Source organism: Hydractinia symbiolongicarpus, chromosome 1 (genome assembly GCF_029227915.1).
Source record: "Hydractinia symbiolongicarpus strain clone_291-10 chromosome 1, HSymV2.1, whole genome shotgun sequence".
NCBI lineage: Eukaryota > Metazoa > Cnidaria > Hydrozoa > Anthoathecata > Hydractiniidae > Hydractinia > Hydractinia symbiolongicarpus.
Window position 1 is genome coordinate 15016166 of NC_079875.1, and position 22765 is coordinate 15038930.

Consider the following 22765-nt stretch of genomic DNA (forward strand, 5'->3'; position numbering starts at 1 on the left):
TCATACCTGGTTTAAAATTTGCTATTCTGTCAATAAAGCATGGATTACATGATGGGCGGATTATGATGGAGAATGATATCGTTGATGCGTTTTGGTTATGTTGTAGAAAGAAATTTCAATACGAACCCATGATTTATGATGGGAAATAGCGCCTCCTTGAAAACAAATTGTTTTTCTTTTGTGATTTATAAAAGATTATGTTGCGATAAAATAGAGACAGCGGTAATAATAAAGCGACCTCGTTTCAAGGCCGTTTTGTTTTTCTACCTTCCTGGCTTTAGAAAAGCCAGGAAGGTAGAGTTAAACACAATGGAGACAAGGTTGATCATAAACGCGTTTCTTTGAAAATAATAGACCTATTATTTAGAACAAGGCAGAAATATGGATAACAAACAGCCTGATTAAAATTTTGGCATTCTTAATAAAAAAACGTGTTGACCGACTATTGTTTGACATGTAAACGAATGTATATTATATACTATACTATTAATTAAAATTTATAACATATTAAATATCCCTTTTAAAAAGATCGTGGTAAAAATACACTGAACTAACGGTAAGCCCTAAATGATACAGAAACCCGCCCAACTCTAATTTCGACCTAAAAAAGATCGGAAATAAAACTCTATTTTCACCCAAGAATGTTAAGTTAACCCAGCAATTGTCTATGACATTTTTACAAGGTAGAATTAATGAAACAATCCAGGTGCAGGAAATTTGGCACATTCCCGTCCAGTCGCTTTAGGCAAATTTACTCCGGCGATCGATTCTTTGGAATAGCCGGACCGCTGATTGTTTTACGGTTTTTTAGCAAGTAGAACTTTTGAAATACGTTCCTTTTTTGTCGCCGTTTTTACTACCGAGAATAGTGAAACTAGTGTAGCGTTTTGAAATTATTAGTTTTCGAGTGTTGATAACAAAAGAACAAGCTACAAAAACCTATTTTTTTTACAAATAAATCATTTTTTTGCATTATTTTTTTGTTTTTATGTATGTTTATTTTGTAATTGGTTTCGCCAGTACCAAGCTACAACGGCTGCTTGTTATCTTTTTTTGTGATCTAAAATTTTATGAATAATAAAAATGAGATAATAGCATGTATCTACCAATCACTGAGCAGTTCTAATAGTTTATTTATCAGGTGAAAGGTGGCCATCACAAGTATAAAAATGGAACTGAGCTAGTCTAAACCCTAACGACAAATTAGAGACGCATCCCAATATTTTCAAGTGATTGATAACAGCACTAGTAAAAAAATAAATATGCCTGGGTAAATAAAAAAGGCCCGCTTTGATCACTTCTCCGCCGCCATATTAAAAATTGTTCTCGGCCGATTTTTTTTCGATCCCAGGCGTAATTGAGCGTTTTTTTTAAGCGATCCCATATTGGCTTCCTCCACTATAATTCCTTCCATCCAACATTTACAAAATCATCCCTGCATTGGGCAAATGACCTTTGATAATGATCCATTTCCCATGACGCATTTTAATTCTTTTAATGCTTCATTGATAAATGAAATACTATTAAAAGAATTAGAAAAACTTGGATAAAAAATCTTGTATACATCAGAATAAGAGGCTTATCACAAAAGGATTTCCTACTCCGTTGGTTGTATTGGAATGGCTAATATGGATGATCTCTCGACACATATCTTTGAAAAACTGACAACCAGTAAATGATAAATTGTTGTGATACAAATAACTTAAAATCATATTAGCAAAATTAAACAGTGATGGTGAAATATTACCAAAACAATTCGCTTACTTTTCAGAAATGACTTCTGTTTGGCGTGACCATCATCATATCTCCTATAATGACATCGATTGAGGCAAGTATACGCAAAAGTTGTTGTGACACTCCCAGGCAACCTCGTTCCCTGGGATTTTTCTCTAATCGGCGCTGCGCTTATTGATAGATCTCGCTGTCTGACATGCAAAACGACAACAGGTAATGGAATCGAGGGTGACTTCTGGGCAACCGTGGCATTGCGTTATCTGTACAATGCCATGATACCATGCCCTATACAACATAAGAACGTCTCTCACTTGACCTCAATTATCATGAAAGTTTTAATGAAGTAACTCACTGCGCTACATATCCACTGTATCCTTATGAAACGTGTCACCAAAATTATCACTACCACGTAACACGAATTCAGTGAAATGGATATCAGTCCCCCCTTTTTATATGAATATATCTTGTAAGAAAATCAGGCTTTTAAAAGCAATAGGTCTAATGTTTAAAACAGTAGAGAAATAAGAGTAATGACCAGTGTAGTCAGAATTTTGATAAGAGTGTAATGTGAAACAAATCAACATAATATCCACTCAATATATACATACAATTATTCCTTGTTACATGATTGTCAATACGTGTTGTTGTTATTCAATCATGTTTTCATATTCACATTCACTAACTTTTAGTTTAAGAAATGCTCTGGTATTTACTGACGCAAAATCTGGTTATTATAAATCTGAATTCACAGTTCTTTCGTTTAGGTATTTGTCCCTGCGTAAATTCTGGTATTGGTGCATGCTTTCTTTTCTACATTGTATTTAGGACTCTACGTTCTATCGTGTGCCACTGAGAACGAAGTCACGGTCTTTGATTTTGGTCTGCTTTATAAGCAGGTGCTTTTAGGCAGGGTCTCTGAGTAACCTTCATCTCTACCTTACTCTTCCCTTGCGACGCATTCTCGGCCCCAGCACATTTTAAGATAAAACATTGATGTTTACTCTTGCGACCCACTGTTATCGCCATGTTGGACAGATTCAAGTTCATCATGGTCAATATCACCACCCAAGCATTTCTCTACATGTGTTACTCCAAATCCTTCATCAGAGAGTAGGGATAGTCAATTGAAACACAAAAGCTCATCCTAAGTGTGTTCCAGGAAGCAATTTTCAAGGGGCAGTTATCCTAAGTAAGAATTGTCAAGTGGGCAATTTTACAGTGAAAATTAGCATGGACATTTTTCCTGGCGGCAATTACCCAGGTTGTTCTAGAACCTTAAGTATTAAATTCTGTTAGGAACGCATTCAACACGGTTGATAGGATCTTAGAAGACGACAAAACTTCAACAATGGAAAGCTATCATGACGTGTCGATATGCCGAGAGTTAAATATTTGGCTAGTTTCAAACCGGAATTACTGGTTTGAAAACAAGTTATCTATTTTTGTCGCAAAAACATCACCGGATACCACCTCTTCATTAGTCTATTTTCCATATCTTCCTTTAAAGTTTCTTAAAAAGACTGGATACGAAGATGTGACAAATATATGGCGTCAAATAACCATGCACTATATTGACGTCAAATATATATTCTACAAGCGTCTTTTAATTTAGACATTGCCCAGTTTGGACGCTTTTTGAGCGATTAGTATATTTTTGGAAAGTTAGTGTGACTGATTTTATAAAAGAAGAGATTGCATCAATTTATATATCCAAACGAGATTTTTAAATCGCAAGAAACGATTGTAACAGATCGAAGAAACGACAGAACAGATTAAAGAAACATCAACTCTCGGTGAGATACATCTTTCTTTTTCTGTACCTTAAAATCCCTAATTTTTAAATTCATACGATGGACGGCAGATGAATCCATTTCAACGATCCTTAACATTTATATTCACAATTTTAAAACCCTACAGCAAAGTTTTACCCATCGGTAAATACAATCATTTGAAAATTGCAGTTCTTACTTACGGCGAACCTCCGCCAAACATTTAGCGTGAGTGCAAAAGTTCTTAAAAGTATGAAATACTTCGTAGCATCTTGGAATATCTCTTCTCTGAGGCAACATTAAAGTTTAAAGTATAAGTAAGAATAAACGATATAGAACTCACGTGATTTCTTGTTGAGACAAAATACTAAAGCCTTGTTCACACTAATGAAGTTAGCTAACAATGTTAAACCGTTATCGACAATGAAGCGCTTATCGGTGTTGAATACAAAAAAGCAACTGCCCTAACGCCCTTGATACGGATCATTTGTACTACATATAGTGTTAACATCCTCAACGCTTTCAGTCTGGACAAGGCTTTAAGTACCATTCTTGTTCCCAGAGCCTCTTGACTCCTTGGCCCTTATTACACCGCTATCAAATTCATTAAAAAACAAAATGCCCCGGGAACGACGTTGCTTTACGTATCACTCAGAGAAAGTTTACACACTCTTAAGAAGTTATAAATATATTGTCCTAACTAGGCTGTTTTAAATAAGTTCTTTCAGATACATAAGTAACATTGAACTCTTGATTAAGCCTCAAATGTTTCTTATTTGTTTCTTATACTCAATTGTTTCAAAAACATGAAGAGAAGGATATGCTGATAGAAAAGGGTGCAGATGATGGAAACATTTTGGTCGTGATGTCTGTCTGTCACCATTTCAGAAGAGCTATATCTCAAAATCTAGTGACTTTGGTACACTCTAGCTAAGTTTATCTAAAGTAGACAGAATTTCCTACAAGGTCAAATGGTTTCCAGATCTCTCTAACCAGCGAAGTTTGTGAATTTTGGTCATGTTTAATCATTTTAGTACCTGGAAACCGCAGGGCGGGCTATCTTGGTTACAATTTTGGAATGGTTATAACTCAAAATCTGGTGACCTTTGGAAATTCTAGGTCAGTTAGGGTTAACAACCCTTTTTTGCTATGTTGCACAGCTATGATACTTATCGAATCTTTATATTTTTTTATTAGACAACAGTCTGCTAAATTTCAAGATCCAATTCTTTCCAGAACATTAGATAATGACTATAACTCGAACCTCGTACTAAATAGAGGTAAAAAATATGCGGTACCGTACTGTAGTGATATATCTGGTATAAGGGAGCAAGATTATAAGGGTTCCTCTTTGTTGCAATATATCATGTTAGAACCGTGACGTGATTTACAATGATCGCACTTAGTTTGATCTGCGTTGATAGAGTTTAACAACTAGGGTAATGCACTCCATAAGCTATATGTAAGATATTTGACTCTAATAGCTTGTGCAAGCATATGTATTCGATAACGCCCTTCCTTGTCTTAGATTGAGAGGTACTCATGTACAGAAAGATGGATCCTGTCATCAAAGGAATGAGAGAAGGCAGTAAAATACCAGTTCTTAGAAGTAAGCTGAAGAAAAAAACACACCAGGTAAAAAATAAGAAAACCTGGAAAAGCTGGATTCCAATTCGAAAGAAGCAGCGTTCCTTCCACTGGAGTGACAACAAGCCACCAAACGTGAAAGAAGGCAGCGATGCCAAGAAATCAACTGTTGTGCAAAGACCTGCCAAGAAATATTACGATGAAAGAAAGCCAGCGAAAAAACGCGGTGGAGAGCATCCCATATCACCTCAAAATTTTGTGCCAGCACCACCTCCTCGTCCAAGAAAGGATGAGTATGTTCCTGGTAAAAACAAAATAACTTATAACCTATCGTCCGGTTATGGTTTAACTCGAGATGATACAAGACCTAGCAGTGGAAGAGTACCGCGGCTCGAAATTGAAGCAACCAGACGTGCATTTGGAGTTGATTTCAAGTATCAACGGCGTCGTCAATATGACCCAAAGAAACCAGCTCGACCTCGTGTAAACAAGTTCTTGTTTCGCCAACGAAACGATGTTCAGGAGAACACAATCAACAAAGATAAAACCCGTGGTCCAAAAGAAATCATAAGCTTTCGTGGAAGAAGATTTTCAGGTCGTCAAAGAGACACGGAAAATGATAAATATGATCCAAGAAAACCATCCAGACCACGTGGTAAAAGCTCCTCGCTTTATGAATCTAAAAATGACCAAAAAACCTCGGTAACCGAATCACACAGCCCAAGAACGCTGATAAAACTCCGGGGTCGGGTTTTCACTGGGCATCAACGGGATACGCGAAAAGATGACTATGATCCTAGAAAACCAGCTATACCTCGCGGTAAACGATTTGAATATCACCAACCGGTAAATAAAAAAAGGGAAGCTCCAAAAAGACATAACGCAAAGAATCGTGGCCGTAACCCTGCCGACAGGACAGAAGAACATAGCTTCTTTCTGCCACCAATTCAACATGGGCGAGAATATTTTCCACCTCGTCCACCAAGTTCAAGATTGGACAGAACATCAGCTCCTAGTCAAAATGTTGAGAAAAAAGGATTCTTGCCACATATTCAAATGTTTATGGAATCTACTCCAACGATTCAAAAACGCGGCCACAGAAGATTTAAAGCAGCTACTGATTATAATCTTCCAAGTTTGTGTAACGCGACAACAGATGCAAAACACGCAGAATATTTATGTAATCGTAACTACGACGGTAGCCATCTTCGTCTACTATCTTACACAGCGTTGCCTTATTTACCCAAACCACCACCGACAAAACGATTTGCGAGACCAAGACAGTACAATGATTTAATGGAATCAGATGTCATTGTAGAATCAAAAGGCGAGAGTGAACTGTCGCAAAGATCGAGTGACATTGAACAACTTTCCCCAGAATTTTTGCAAGAATCAAGCAGCGTTGAGCAATCTACGCCAGAAATGTTGCAAGAATCGAGCGACGCTAAGCAGCCTTCGCCAGAATTGTTGCAAGAATCGAGCGACGTTGAGCGAGCTTCACCAGAATGGTTACAAGAAGCAAAAAAACCCATAAAGAACGAAAACAACAAGCCTCAAGCTTGGTTTTTTGATTTTAATGACGACACAAATGAAACCAACAAGGAAGAGAAATACGATCATGGTAAGGAAAGCAACCATGAAATACCCCAAGCATGGTTCTTTGATTTCAATGACAGCATTGAAAAAACTGCTCAGGAACAGAAATACAAACCAGCTAAATTGCCTACAGCTTGGACCATTAAAATGGGAAGAAGCGACAAGGATGATGACGTGGTGAGAAAGAAACGTGCAGAACAGATTAAAGCTAAACTGGATAGCCGCAGAGATTTTATCCTTACTCTGGCTGACATTGAGAAATTAAAAGCATCCAATAAACCTTCCAGTTCGAAGAAATCTGATAGTGCATGCGATGGATTTGGATCAAGTGAAACAGGTAATTCCGAGCAAAGCTTAATATATAGAAAACAGATAAATAACATATTGCTGCAAGTAGTTGGTGGGTTCGTCTGCGGCTCCCCGTCCTGTCGACCGCGGCTCGCATCTAGGCAGTATGTCAGTGATGCGTAAAGTAATTCTTCTCCAATATAATGTTGAATGCGTAAATTTTTCTGTGTTCTGTTTTTTAGACTTCACCTTTATTACTTTCTATCCAGTTGTCATATTTATTTTCTCGTTGTTTTTTGCTTCGCATTCCCCGTTATATATTCTCGTGTTAGCATGTAATGAAAAAAACACAAAAACATTTTATAATGTTATGTCCTGTGTGTATAGGAAAAAGACATTTGTCTCACAGTAATAATCTGAGAAACCATGGAAACAACGAGGAGAAACATGAAGAAAAGGATGAAGAAGAAGAAGACGAAGACACTTCGTACAACATTGACTGCTACAAGGAGAAACATAATCACGATGATAAAGACGATGGGAGTGATGGATGTGCAGAAACTAAGCCGAAACAGCAAGATAGTGGTTACATCTTAAGTCAAGGCTCAGACACCATTAGATGTATTGACCATGGTAGTAAATACGACAGCTCTGCAGGGAGTGTGAATGGTCATCAGAATAACAGCGACATGCAGGAAGCATATAGCCATATGACCAATGCAAATGGTTATGTTCAGAACAGAGCATCTGGTGATAACCAAAAGGACACTGCAGGGAATGTAAGTGGTTATCAAAACAACAGCGACGTGCAGGAAGTATATAGCCATATGGCAAATGCAAATGATTATGTTGAGAACATAGCATCTGGTGATAACCAAACGAACTCTGAAGGGAATGTGAATGGTTGTCAAAACAACAGCGACATGCAAGATATGTACAGCCATATGGCAAATACAAATGGTTATGTTGAGAACAGAGTATCTGGTGATTACCAAAAGACCACAACAGGGATTGTGTATGATTGCGAGAATAACATAGAGACGGAGGAGGTGAATATCCAAATGACAAATGCTAAGAAGGAGTGCGACAGAAATCAGAACCAAGAAGAATGCAATGTCTTTGCTAACGACAAAATAGCAGATAAGGTTGAAAATAAATCTGGCATGCAAGAAATACAACAAGATAAAGAAAGCTATAAGAATGCACTTGACTCTGGAAGTCAGGATAACTTTTACCAGCTCGAGAATAGTTCCAATGAATATTTAGTAGATAAAAACAACCATCGTGACGATACAAGGCGTGAAAGATATTGTAAGCACTGCATTACTACTGAGCTGACGGGTAAAGACAATTTATGCATTATGAAATGTATTGAATTGATGTGCAATAAAGAAAAGAAAATTAGGTGTGAAGATAATAGTGGCATTGCTAACACTCATAATATTCTTTACCACCAAATAGAAAAAGAGGGAAAACTTAGCGACAACTGTAGAAACTATGACATTGGTTGCAGTAGTCAGTATCTCAATGGATCTAAAAAACAGAGTTGCTCTGTTATTGAAGATGATATGTTTGGCTGTGACGACATATCAAATGAACAAGATTATCACAGCTATCTTTCATCATATATAAATGAGAAAGATGTAAAAGCTGTAACTGGAAATCCCACCGAAAAGGATATTATGTTTGGACAAAATACCACAGAGAAAAATGGTAAAAACAAAGAATATGATCAAGAAGAGATAAAAAATGGCAATAAAAAAGTTGATTGCAATATTGACAATAACAAAGAAAAGAAACATCACGATGAAGATAATAGAGGGAGTGTATGTGAGAACAACAGAAAAATACAATGTGATGACACTCAAAACACAATTGGCAACGACGAAAAGAAACATCACGATGAAGATAATAGAGGGAGTGTATGTGAGAACAACAGAAAAATACAATATGATGACACTCAAAACACAATTGGCAACAACGAAAAGAAACATCACGATGAAGATAATAGAGGGAGTGTATGTGAGAACAGCAGAATAATACAATATGGTGACGCTCGAAATACAATTAAAAATAAAGGAGAAACGAAACATCACGATGAAGATAATAGAGAGAATGTGTATGTGAGAACAGCAGAAAAATACATGATGAGCATGGTCAAAATACAATTGACAATAAAAACGAAACGAAACATCACGATGAAGATAATAGAGAGAGTGTAAGTGATGACAGTAAAACAATACAACATGATGATGGTCTAAATACAATTGAAATTAATGGGGAAAAGAGATATCACGATGAAGATGATAGAAAAAGAGTGTAAGTGAGGACAGCAGAAAGATTCAATATAATGAAGCTCGAAACACAACTGACAACAAAGAAAAGAATCATCGCAATGAAGATAACGAAAGTGTATGTGAGGACACCAAAACAATGCAATATGATGCCACTCAAAATACAATAAAAAATAATAACGAAAAGAAACTTCGCGATGATGAAGATAATACACGGAGTGTACGTGAGGACAGCAAAACAGAACAATATGATGCTTAAAACTCGTGCGCTACATACAGTGGAAATTGTCGAAAAACTAGAAGGGAAAGTAATGTGTCACCAGAGAAGCTACAGCAATTTCAACTGTAAAGTTGATCAGAATGAATGCAGTGCGGTGGAGGCCAACGAAGGACATCATCGGGTTCATGTAGATACCGTTGATTATTAACAGGAATATGCAACAAAACACAACAAGACTGTTAGATTCGGAATGGCAGAAACATTTACTACAGATTCAATTGTTTTAGGCGCACTTCATTAAAATCTAACGAAAGACAATGAAAACGTGTAATCAATCGGAGATATGCAAATTTCTTCCAAGAGCTGAGAGAAAAAGAACAGGGGGGAAGAAAACGTAGACAGAAACTAGAATTAGAAATAATTTTTATAATGAGAAATAAATACTGTTTTTAGGATAACAAATATTCGGATAGATACTTGTTTTTTCTTTATAGTTTTTATTGACATTCATCTTTTGACGAAAAACAAAAGTTAGAGGTGACGTAGGCTATTTTGCTAGTCCGACTTACTTAATTCCCAAGGATGTTTTTTTTTTACCTTGTCTGTCAAATAATCACAAAGGCAAATATCACAGGGAACCAGGGTTTACCTTGTTGGTTGATATTTATGTAATATCCTTTTATTTGTTATGGGAAAGGTTATTGTACCCTTTTTCGCGTAGGGAATTTCTGCTGCATTGCATAAGAGAATACATAGAGTACTATTGAATAACATTTCCCCATTTTTTTCGAAGGGATAAAATTTTCGAGGAATTGATTTAAATGATTATTTGAAAAAAAAACACACGAATGTTTTTTTACAAGCAGGATTTTGTTCCATAAATGTCACCGTGCTATATTATCAAACGAATTAAAATAAAACTAACTATGGCTTTTAATGACATAAAATCCATTTCTCACTTCAGGTTAGTGGTAGTCATACTCTATATTGCGAAAATATGTGATGGGTGCTCTGCAATAGGATAAGTGTAACTTCGGGACAAGGTGGATTCTGACTATTATTATTTAATGAAATGTTTTCTTGCAAAAATTGAGAATTACTTTTTTTTGGCAGTCTTGTCTCTGATGTTTTAGACAATAGCTTTTAATTATTTGTTTCAATCAATTTAGCCTTCCTTTTTTTCACTAGTTTTTGTGTGTGTGCTCTGTTTTAATATATTCAGACATTTTTTGTAAGCATTTTGTAAACCTTACCAACTTCATATCAGTCATGTAAACGACGTTGCTAACTAGGAGATCCGTAAAAGTGGTGGGTGACTTTTCCGAGATAACACTATAATCAGCACCAATCTCCTTTGAGCTCAAGCGTTATTCTGTAAAATAGCTATGTAACATATAAAACTGCATAAGAAACAAAATGACAGACTACGTTGTGGTGATCAGCTTGAATTTTAATTTTTTCACCTTTTGTAGAGCTGTTAGTTTGTCAACTAAAATCAGTTATAGACGATTGTTAAAATTTCACACCTAAAATTTAAGGTAATCCACTCTTTATGTTTATTTAGCAGAGGAACTTTTCCTGATGAGCAGGATTAAAGTCTCTCCCCCGTCCGTAACGTAGCTAGCTACATGCTGTTTTGCCTGGTAGATATGCTGGCTAGTTACCAGCCAGCTAATTTCATATTTTTGAACTGATCAGAGTAATATGAAGTGCCACAGAGCGTTATTAAACTGTACATCTTTTAGTTTTAAATTTACTAGGAAACAGTAAAAACAGTAAAATAAAAATGTATTCACATCATTCTTAAAACGTGGCTAGATTTTAAGTTTAACTAGCTAAAGCTAACATATACAAAAGTTACGCTCTTAAAATTGCAATATTTTAACTTCTTTGTCACACTACCAATACCGTCTTTATAACTGTGTTAACTACGATTTTGTGACACTGCTAGTTAAAAGCTCTAAAAGTCAAAATTTTGGTGATACATTTTTCAAACTTACATGTAAACAACCAGCACCCGAAATTTGCTCATAACTAATCTCGTTTTCAAGATATTCTGCAATTTAGCATGCATATTTAGCGGAACTAAAGCAAATACTCCCCCGTAGAGGAAAAGGAGTAAATGAGTTCCTGCCGCAACGGCTGGTTTATTTTCATTCCTAGCAAGCAACTACTTTTTGCATTTTTCTATTTATAACGCTTACAAATAAAAAATAACAAATAAAACAAATAAAACAATTAAAATCGTGTAGTCTGGAAAAAAAAATTGAAAATCTTTGACTTGATTGGTCAAAAGTGATGGAAAACCTGTGTTTTATAGGAAGATGCTTTATCCAAAATGCCATTCCGTGGTTTTAAATTTAAATTATTATTAGAATTACGTCATTCAAATATGACGTATTGTTGCGTAATACACCGAAATGCATTGGGTGCGCATTTAGCAGGAGTTCGCGGAAAAAGCCTGCTGGAGGCACACGCACGTGTTTTTGAGATTTTGTATACCGTTGAAGTTTTCAACTAAAATAAAACCTTTCGAACTGTAATCATCGTTCAATAATGGAAATAAATAAAACGAATAATAAAAATCTAGATGATAAGTTGTCAAAGTTTTTTTTTATTATTCTTGGATATTATAAAGAAAAAATAAAAGCTAGAAATAAATCAAAATCGAAAATTTTTTTCCACCGGATACTTTGTAAATTGTAAAGAAAAACAGAAATATATATTCGAATCCATGGAAGATGTCGATGTAGCAGTTAGAAATCTCGAGATAAAATCATTATCCCATTTCTCTGTTTATCAAAAAGATAAATCATTCGGAGTTGCTGGTGAGTTTTAAGTTATAATAAAAAAAAATGATCTTTTGACCAAGAGAAACAAAAAGCAGTAGTCTTCTTTAAAAAAGAAAATCTTTGTGTGTGTTACCAACTTAATTTTTTAGATATTAATTTAAAAAATCACAAGATTCTCTTCGAAGATATCAAGAACAAGGAGTCACCCCAACAAATCCTTTGGTCCGGAACTCCTTTTGTGATTGTTGGAAAAAAGTCGCTAGATTGCACGCGCGGCGTAGATCATGGCATATTAAAAAAGAAGAAAATACAGGATGAAAAAATCAAAGGAAAAGTATGTTTTACCTTTGCTTTGAAATCTGAAAAGGAAAAAGAAAGGAAAAATAATAACCTTTTTCTTATCTATAGGATTCTCAAACACATCGCAAGGTATACAGTAAGGCTCGGTTTATGGTTCAAAATTCGAAAAAACTTGGTTGTCCAGCAAAAATCATAATTCGTGACATCGCCTTTTTCCCAGACTTCAAAGTAAGCGCATTTATTTTTCCATTTCTCGTTTTGCCGTTTTAGTCTGACCATTTTCTGCTCATCTATCTAACTACCACAGGACGAAGACACTCCTGAAGATGACGAAGTTATGATAACACATGTGTCTGAGTGTGACACTCCTTTGCCGAAAAGAAGGAAGTTACTTTTCTCTAAAGAAGAAAGAAGCGCCATTGTTAACAAACAAATGTTAACTGACGAGTCAATAAACATCGCAGAGTCTTTTGGTGTCACAATTCCCAACCATAGGCGGATTTCAAGACACGGTTGTTGGGAAGACGCAAAGTTTTGACATCGTGAAATACGAAGAAAATTACATCCAGTTGCTTCATGCTGGTTCTTTGCACTGGATATGCGTGGCAAATGTCAACAACAACAAAATTGACAACAGGTATTGCCAAATTTTTGATAGCTTGACAAGTGGAAACGTTTCCGTGGATGTTGCAAATCAAATTTCCGCCTTTTCTTACTGCCAATCAGAAGAACTTGTTATCGATGTTATGCCTCTTCAGCAACAGAAAAATGGAGTTGACTGCGGCCTGTTTTCGATTGCTTTTGCTACATCATTAGCATTCGGTGAAAACGCATGCGATAAGATATATGGCAATGATTCTCTTCGTCCACACCTTCAGTCATGTCTAGATGCTGGTTAAATGACTCCCTTACCAAGTAAGCTACGCGCAAGAAAGAGAACTTTAAGGCCGAAAAAACAAATTTGGTAGAAATATATTGCGATTGCCGTATGCCATACAATACGGACGATGAAATGGTGGAATGTTCAGTGCATGGAGTGGTTTCACGATAAATGTGCAAACATTGCGAATGTCCAAGCTTTGTCACGAAGGAAATGGTTTTGTAAAAAATGTAAATAAATTTCTTCCAAAAAAACACATCATCATTCAACATTTCTTTCCTGTTTTACCCAAATATCTACTTCCGCAATAAAATCTGGGTAAATCGGGGATCTGGGTAATAAGTGCGGCTAAAGGAAGCCATATTTAATGCCGAAGTATTTTGAATAAGAGTAAATTTTAAACCACGGAATGGCATTTTGGATAAAGCATCTTCCTGTTTTATAGGCCAAAGGAACAGAGCATGATCGACAAATAAAAAACAGGACTAAACTTTTTCCGGGAATGTCAACGTTTTTACCGGAGTAAGAAACACGCAATGCGCATGCTCAAAGAAAAAATATATATCAGTAGCCAGACTAAATTTGTTAAATAAAAATTACGTTTTGACTTTGTTGTTGAAAGATATTGTGAAGCTATTTCGGGAAGCAACATGTTTACTGATTAAAACAAACCAGTCCAGCTTTTTTCTACTCTTCTTTCTTTCCTTTTCCCACCCATGTTTTCATAGCAGTGTTCGTGTGAAGAAAGTCATATAAAGCATCGTATGCACACACTGGCAATACATTCATAACAGCAATTGCTGCGTATAAAATTCTTGGTATGTAAAGCACGATTTGGTTTTTTTGTATAGCGTCTACCATCTTTGTTGTTACGTAATCCGGATCGAGGACGTTTAAAAATGGTACATATGAGAATCGTGCAGCGCAACCTTTGAACATATCAGTGTGGATTTGGTATGGAAATATAGATGTACAATGGATATTTTTTCCTAAATACAAAAATATATTTTTAAATTGAAAAATGAAGATCGGTTATTTCCTAAGCATTGCCTCTTCAGTTCTCATTGAAGCTGCTTTCAACAAGGGTTATTTTAAAGTGCCCTAACTGTGTTTAGTATGAAAATATGAATGCACAACTCCTACAATCGGAACATTTCTTTTTTTTTCATATAGTTGAGCAACTTTTTTGAGCAAAATTTCGCGAAAATAAACAAAATTCGAGGCCTTACCAAGCAATCGAATTTCTTGTCTCAATGCACGCATGAAAACAGACGCTGCTGCTTTAGATGGACCATAATCTGAAACGCCACTTAAAGAATCCAAGGCTAAAATGGAGGATACACAAACAATATGACCATGATTCTGTTCTAACATGTGCGGTAAAAATGTCTTCACTAAGGTATAGTGCGAAATCACATTCACTTCAAATGTACGCGATATATCAGCGCTTGTCAATTCTGTGAAATACTTTCCCGCCACTACGCCTGCATTGTTGATAAGCATTGTTGGATGCCCTATGTTGTTGATCACGTGGTTTGACACACTTTCTACTTCATTGTGATTGGTTATGTCGCATTTAAACGCGTATGCTACTGTTTTTTTATTGTTTGAATTTAATGAATTAGCAAGTTCGTGCACATTTTTCTCATCGATGTCGTATAAAACAAGGATACATCCTGAAACAAATACAAAACAAAATAAATTAATAAATAAAATCAGACAATATCTTATGACTGCCTTTTGTTTGTGTTATCGAGTATCCGAGATAACACGAGTCAACTACATCTGCTTTTATAAGCAAAAAGTTTTTATCCGTATAACAATATATAGGCTGAAAGTTTAAGGACATGGTCTTTTGTTTATCTAGCCTCGACATATGCTTATGTCCAGGCTAGATAAACTAAAAACGAGTGTAAAAACGAGTGTTTTCATAAAACATAATTTTTTTCCAAATCATAAAATAGGAGAACAATAAAAAGAAACAAAAAATCACAAAAAAATCAATGTCTCTTCAAAACAAAATTAAATTGACTTGTCAAAAAATGTTTTCTACGTCATCGTGTCCAATATAACAAACTCAATACATCAGAAACGAAAAAGATGCATAAATAAAATGAAATAAGAGATAGGATAGATAAATATCACGAGAATAAAGTTCAAAAAATAAATAAATAAAAACAATATTGAGGCGGGACTCAAAATACACTATGTTTATAAAAAAAGATATATTTTGCGTAGTTGTTTTTACGGTTGATGATCGTGAATGTGGAAGTTGGCGTTTCGTGAAGAAAAATAAACGAACAAATAATAAAGAGAATTCACACTATCATTGGAAAGCTCGAAATATTGAGTTTTACGAATAGTAAAGTTGCTCCAATTATGTGACCTCTAAAAAAAGTGTCGAACATGTAAAAGAGAATGAAGATCATTTGAAAGAACAGTGAAATCAAGCAGCAGTAAACTAAGCTTTTCTACCTTTTCGCACTAACTTTTCAGCAAGTAACGAACCAATATGTCCAGCTGCACCAGTAAGTAGGACAACTTCACCTGTCAAATCTTTACGTGGTGTGTAGAAGAATTTCACCCAAGACTTCAACACCTCATAGACGGCAGTGAAAAGCATGAGAAATACATCTGAAGTAACTTCAACACACGCTTTCATATCGACCATTTTGATGATAAAATATAAGTTCGATACAAGCGATGCTTATAAATTGCAGCAGTCGATTGGTTGGATTAAACTAAGGCCTTACGCTCTCTGCAAGAAATGTTTGGATGTCTTCGATCGTGTGTTTAGTTGAAGTGACCTTCACTGTTTTTATTCGAGATTTTCCACCTCTCTTTATATAAATTTCACTTCTTTTGATTTTCAGTACAGACTGTAAGTAGGAGAGTAATTCACTATTCGCTTCACCCTCTTTTGCAGGAGCTGCAATTTGTATTCCAATACGATCAGAAGACAAGTCTAAAGATTAAATTACATAAGAATAAGTTCTAAAACAATTGAAATATCAAGTTACGCTATCGTCCTATTAAAAGATGCGTTTTTACACATTACTCTCATCCAGCAGAACCCTAACTCTGACGTTGCCTTAAAATATCTCTAAAACATGGCTTTTTATACAGTTTAAAATTTTCCCATCATTTGTCATAGCCCATTCGATTTCTATACTGTTATCCAAGAGGGATCTGCGAGGGAATCTAGTGTATTTAATGTTCCCATATAAACTCCTGAAAATGTGAAAGCACAGTAACCGCACAACTAGACAATCGCCCGGAACACTTTGTTGTTTTTACCGTCTGGTAAAACTCGGCTGAGAATTAAACCAATAACTTTTAGCACTTGTAGCAACAACAGTATCCCATAAGTCTCCTGTTAAGTATATAAGGTTTGCTTTTAAATCTCTCGCCTGTTTCGCATGAAAAAATCGTGAAGACAGACGCGTTCGTGTTTTACCAAAATCTTTTCCACATTAAATTCTTAAATACACCTGATCTTCAACAAAGATAGAGAAAACCTTCACAAACAATAACTTGAAACATTACACTTAAGTTTTGCCATACGCGTATTCTACCATATGTTACAATATTATTCATCTGCGTAACAGCTAGCAGATGTTTACTATACTAAAATTGTTTTTCGACTTTTTCAATCTTACCACTTGGTTATTCAAATTCTGGCTACTGTACATTACACAGTCCTCCCAGCATGTTTTAAAATTCCAAAAATCAACAAGAAAACAACAAATAAACAACCAAGAAGCAACAAATAAACAACAAGTAAACAATAAATAAACAACAAGAAAACAACAAATAAAAAACAAATAAACAACAAGCAAATAACAAATAAACAACAAATAAAAAACAAATAAACAACAAATAAAACAACAAATAAAAAACAAATAAACAACAAATAAAAACCAAATAAACAACAAGCAAATAACAAATAAACAACAAGTAAACAACTAATAAACAACCAAGAAGCTTTAAGAAGTTCAAGAAGTTTTAAGAAAAAACGACCCAAGACGGGAAATAATAAATTATAGATGAGTGGTGATTGTTTACAAAGTTCTGTATATGCCGCGTGCATTCTGACAGGAAAGAAAAGAAGGACCACATAAACCAGATTGGCTAGTTACACTTACTTATAGATGTATAGTAATGTAAGGTTAAAAATACACTGAAATTGTTTTTATGAACTATCATTTTCTCTCTTTAAGAGTAGACTTTACCAACTTTAGCGTCAGTGTTTCTTTATAATTTTTATTATCTATAGTCGCGGTCTGTTGTTTATATATCTTGCCTATGAATATGTGTGCGCATGTCCATTGGTTTCGATGCAAAATGAAAACATTACGTTACGCCGCAACTCATCTATACATCCCGTAGGGAAATACTAAAACAGAAAGAGATCTGTTATTCAATCTTTGAATACAGTAGTCTCTAGGCGTGTCAGATATCCACAAGAACCTACAGCTACTTACATCTCTACCATTTTTGACTTACAGACAGAAAGTCAGGTAATAGAACATAGACCAGGCCTGTAGAAAATCCAAAGTTATCATTAAAAATGTATCCAATTTGCTCTTTTAGGCAAAAATTTTTTCCTAACACGACATTAGCTCACGTGACAGACAACAGGTAATATTGATATAGAAATAAAGGATTTAAAAAATAAATATTCAAAAATAATAAAAGTAAACAAATAACCAAACAAACAAACAAACAAACAAACAACAGCTGAGTTTTACCTGCAATTTTGTTTTTCTTTGCCCCAGGTTTAGCATGCACTCGTAGAAGAATATATCCTTTTTCGTCACAGGAGATACATGATATGCCTTGCGTCAAAAATCTTCTAGTAGTAATTGTTAACCATTTCATTCTATAATATAATTAAAGGATAATCTTGATAGTAACATATAAATAAAATAAATAGTTTGATTGTATAATTCAAAAAGTTTCGTCCAGTAGGAGGAGAGTGAGAAACATTCTCTCCATCACAGCGTTTAAAACTAAAAATGACTGATACGAAGTATTAAAAATATACACAGGAATAATATATAAAGAAATACAAAAAAAATCAATAGGGAAAATTAATCTGCAAAAATTAAACATGTACACAGAAGCAGGATATTACTCTGAAAACTCACCTGCACTTCTACACTAACATAAAAAGAAAATATAATACAAAGTTTTACACCACACTAGGAAAAAAAATTTAGAAGATAACAGCATAATAATATTCAAATTTAAACAAAACATTATAATAAAATGGTGATAACGATTATATTTTAACATCCTTATCATCTTATTAACTGAGTAAAAATATGAGAAGTTGACCAATATCAATTGATCATGATATCACAGCGGCAAGACAAAAGTACAAAAAACATTTTTTACTACTTGATATTTTAGCATTTTCCACGATATTCCTGACAGGGATACTTTTTTCCTTCATGTATATCAAATATTTATTGTCTCGTTTACCTTTCATGCAGATTTTATTGAGCAATAAAGTAACCAATATAAATATTGAGAAAAAACAAAGTTAAAAAATCACTTAATATTTAAAAAGCGTTCTATGTAAAAAGCATAGTATACAAATGCATTTATATTCATAAGATATTGGCCAGTGTATTGGTGAGATAGCCAAATTTTACCAACGCCAACAACATTGGAAAGCATTTATGATTTTTGTTACACGGTTTAACCCCTTCTTGATGACGAACAACAACACAGTGTTCCAATATCATTTAAAAGTTTAGATCACAAAAAAATATTTGGCTGTAATGCATTTAATGATACAAAATGTAAGCAAGCAAACATTTTTAACATTCTAAAAACTAAACGTTTCTGAGTACTCAAATTTGTCTTCGAAAGTGGTACACTGCATAATTTGGCCTTAATTTAGCTTAATTTGATTTAGCCAACGCTAAATTTGAAAGTACTTAATGGAAGAGTCCATTTAGTCTCTGAATCCATACATCCATACATCTGTATATCCACATACCTGTATATCCACATATCCATATCTGTACATCCATATGTCTGTATATCCACATATCCGTATCTGTACATCCATATATCTGTATATCCACATATCCATATCTGCACATCCATACATCTGTACATCCACAAATCCATATATCTTTAAATCCACATATCCATATATCTGTATATCCACACAACTGTTATAACTGTATATTTTTCAATTTTATAACTTCAGTATGAAACTGTTCTTTTTTTCATTCTGGGAGATTAGTAATAAATTCGTTGTGACCAGAAATAAAGTTGTACAAAGATTTTACCAGCTCCTTCTGTTAGCTTTGTTCTTACTTAGCCAATATCATCTTTCTGTCTGACTATTAGTCCTAAGTATTGGTACAGAAAGCCTTTCTTCCTGACATTAATTTTACAATGTTTGTTTACATTTTTTTTGCAGGACAAACATCTAACTTTGTTTCAATGCCAGGGAAAACTGACTGGTAAAGGTCTTTAGATTCACAGCAGTTATCAACAATGAAATACAATGGTATTATTATTACTTATTCTCTGCTTATGTTTTTAAATGATAGGTTGAATTTCAGCATGACCAACAGTTTTTTCCATCCACATACCCTATACTTTTCATTCATTAAAATAAAGACCTTTCGATTCTCATTTATGCAGTTATCATCTTCTTCTCTATATCCTCCAATATTCTTTGCAATTTTAAAAGTGTGATCTGCACTAATGCGAATGGCTGGTACACAATCTTCCACGCCTTTTATGTATAACAACCTTCTGTCTCAAAAAATGTCTAAGAATGTGTTTAAAATCTTATCCCTGCCAGAAAAAGAATACATCTCATTTTTATAAAACCCCTCGAGATTAGTGTCATGACTTTGCTGATGTTCCAAGAAATAAAGTTTACTAATACTCTCCGTTATCTGATTAAAATTGATGCCATGGGTTAGTTGATCAAATACGTAATCAACGATGTGATTAGAAAATACTGTGTGATGGTATTTTTTATATGGAATTTTTTTAGTTACTTTGTCATTTAACAGATTCATTATATTAGAACTGCATGATAAAAATGAATTCAGCTCATTTAGTCTCTGAATTATATATATGTACTGAAATATATATAATTTAGAGACTAAATGGACTCTTCCATAAAGTGCTTCCCTAAATTTGACCTTTAATTAACTTTTTTTATTCACTTATTATTTTTTTTAATTTCAGCAACAGGCAAGATAAAAGTCAAGTTTTAAAAGATAAGATTACTTGATAGTTAGAAATTTTTAATTTATTGGAATTTATTTTTCGATTTCGATTTTTCACAAGAATGCAAAAGGGCTTGTTAAAAAATTAAAACAAACTTTGTTAACCAACTTCTAAAGCTCTATAACACAAGTCCAGCCATCATTTTAATATTTTATACCTCGTGTTTCCTTTAATACAATAATGTACCTTATTTTTTTAAAAAACAGGCAATAATATATGACTTATTGGTAGATACCAGTATAACTGATTCCAGCAAATATCTATAAACAATGTAAAATTTAGAATTGCTAACTTGGTTGCATGGTTTCATAACATAACCTTATATTGCTATGGTTGGTATTCATAATAAATGTATATCCTAGGTATAACTTATGAAAATGAATGTTAAACCTTTAATGATGGAGATATTTTTATAGTGACCAAAGAAGTGTATTTATAGTTATATTATTCAGCAAAAACATTTAAATATGATGTTACCGTTACAGTATAATTATATAGTATGCTATATTCAAATTAACCATCTAATAAAACTTAAAGAATCACAGCATAACATAGCTGTGTTATATTTTGAATGCTCATATATATTTTTATGGCTTTTATTCCCTGGTTACATCTTGTTTTGTGTTTTATTAGAAGGAACAACTTTAACTTTAGCTTTGTTAACAAAACCATGTTTATTTAACGAAGGGTTTATAAAATAGCACGTCAACGTATAGTTTAATTTTTATCCTGCATACAGCTATATTACAATTTATACAATCAAATTAGGCAGCGGAAACATTGATTCAATTTGATTTCTAACAGCATATATAAGCAAGGGCTTTTTGGCGTAAAAACACATGTTCCCTTCATCAATTTTTTATTGTTGTAAAATTATTTGAGGTGGTCTTGGCGCTAAAAAGTTGCAAATTTTGGCACTTTAGTAGGATGTAATTGGCGCCTTATAGGACTTGTAATTTTCATGAATGTATGAAGATGCTAATCATATAACAAAAAAATGGGATAAAAAGATAAAAGTTTACGCAATGCTTTTAAAAATGACCGATTAAAGCAATGTCTATTAAGAAAGAAGACAAACATTCAAAAATAAGTAAAAAACACTCACAAATATTTCCAAAAAAGTTATTAACTGAAAGAGTTTTATGACTGTAACTTGCATGTTTTATAATTTTTCTTCGTTCTGTTGCTACGTCGTATAATTTTTTTTTCAAAAATAATGAATAATGAACGCATCGCACATTTTAGTTTCGTCGCAACAAATTACCTGCTTTTTTAAAACATGGCAAAATTAGTGTTGTTGTATGCGAGTTCTATGATTATTCGAAAAAAAAATGGAACAAAAATGAGCACACGCCATCGCACGCCATTGAAAATTATGCCGTGCGAACAACGCACGCCTCAAAATTATTAAGAAGTATCATGACGTGCGAAGCTCGCACGCCGGCATTTTTCTTCCTGACAAGGCCTGCGCGCAGAACAAAATAAAATCTTGTAAATCCCCTGCCTAGTGTACCACAATATAATAGAAAAGTCTTAGATGCAACGTAGAAGAGCGAGCACCTATACCAGAATTTCTATATGGCCTAATGCAAAGACAAGTAGACAGAGATTTAGAATTCTAGTGATTAAAACTCGACTTTGAAAGGGTATCGACTCTGTTAATGAGTATACGCAGCTCGTTTTTTCTTGCCTTTTGGAAGACGGGCAAAGGAATGCTTTGCAGCGCTACTTCTATTATCCTTATTAACAAAAAGCCATAGCACAAAAACACATTTTATAATTATTAACAAAATTAATCTTAGTTGCAATAATTTACTCTTTTTCTTTTTCCCTGAGTAATCGTTTTGCGTCAACATGTTCAGGGGGCCTTTTTTGCCATCCGGGAGATGACGTCAAAATGGGTTTAATCTGAAAAAAAATTATCACAAAATGGCGGCTTTTGAGAAGGAATATGCTGTAAACACAAGAAAATGTGGCTTTATATTAGCTTCATTATTTCAAATTTTACTTGATAAATGTTAAATTACAAATTCTCA

At 34.2% G+C, this 22765-nt stretch overlaps 4 protein-coding genes across 4 annotated transcripts; 2 read left to right on the top strand and 2 right to left on the bottom strand.

Annotated features, from left to right (window-relative positions):
- Positions 1-7339: 7339 nt before the first annotated feature.
- On the top strand, positions 7340-9527 carry LOC130654636 (probable cyclin-dependent serine/threonine-protein kinase DDB_G0292550). Its single transcript, XM_057457283.1, has 2 exons — positions 7340-9130; positions 9285-9527. Exons 1-2 carry the CDS (start codon positions 7340-7342, stop codon positions 9525-9527), a joined length of 2034 nt encoding a protein of 677 aa, XP_057313266.1.
- A 2128-nt stretch (positions 9528-11655) lies between these two features.
- On the bottom strand, positions 11656-16275 carry LOC130642004 (short-chain dehydrogenase/reductase family 16C member 6-like). The gene is made up of 3 exons (XM_057449072.1): positions 15936-16275; positions 14690-15136; positions 11656-14449 (listed from the first exon to the last, which is right to left on the bottom strand). Exons 1-3 carry the CDS (start codon positions 16129-16131, stop codon positions 14148-14150), a joined length of 945 nt encoding a protein of 314 aa, XP_057305055.1. The 5' UTR covers positions 16132-16275; the 3' UTR covers positions 11656-14147.
- Positions 12194-12776, top strand: LOC130642021 (uncharacterized). Its single transcript, XM_057449091.1, has 2 exons — positions 12194-12316; positions 12430-12776. Exons 1-2 carry the CDS (start codon positions 12223-12225, stop codon positions 12774-12776), a joined length of 441 nt encoding a protein of 146 aa, XP_057305074.1. The 5' UTR covers positions 12194-12222.
- LOC130642011 (UPF0235 protein C15orf40 homolog) lies at positions 16202-21200 on the bottom strand. The gene is made up of 3 exons (XM_057449081.1): positions 19471-21200; positions 18212-18342; positions 16202-16425 (listed from the first exon to the last, which is right to left on the bottom strand). The coding sequence occupies exons 1-3, from the start codon at positions 19602-19604 to the stop codon at positions 16202-16204; spliced, it is 489 nt and encodes a 162-aa protein (XP_057305064.1). The 5' UTR covers positions 19605-21200.
- Between the last annotated feature and the right edge of the window lie 1565 nt (positions 21201-22765).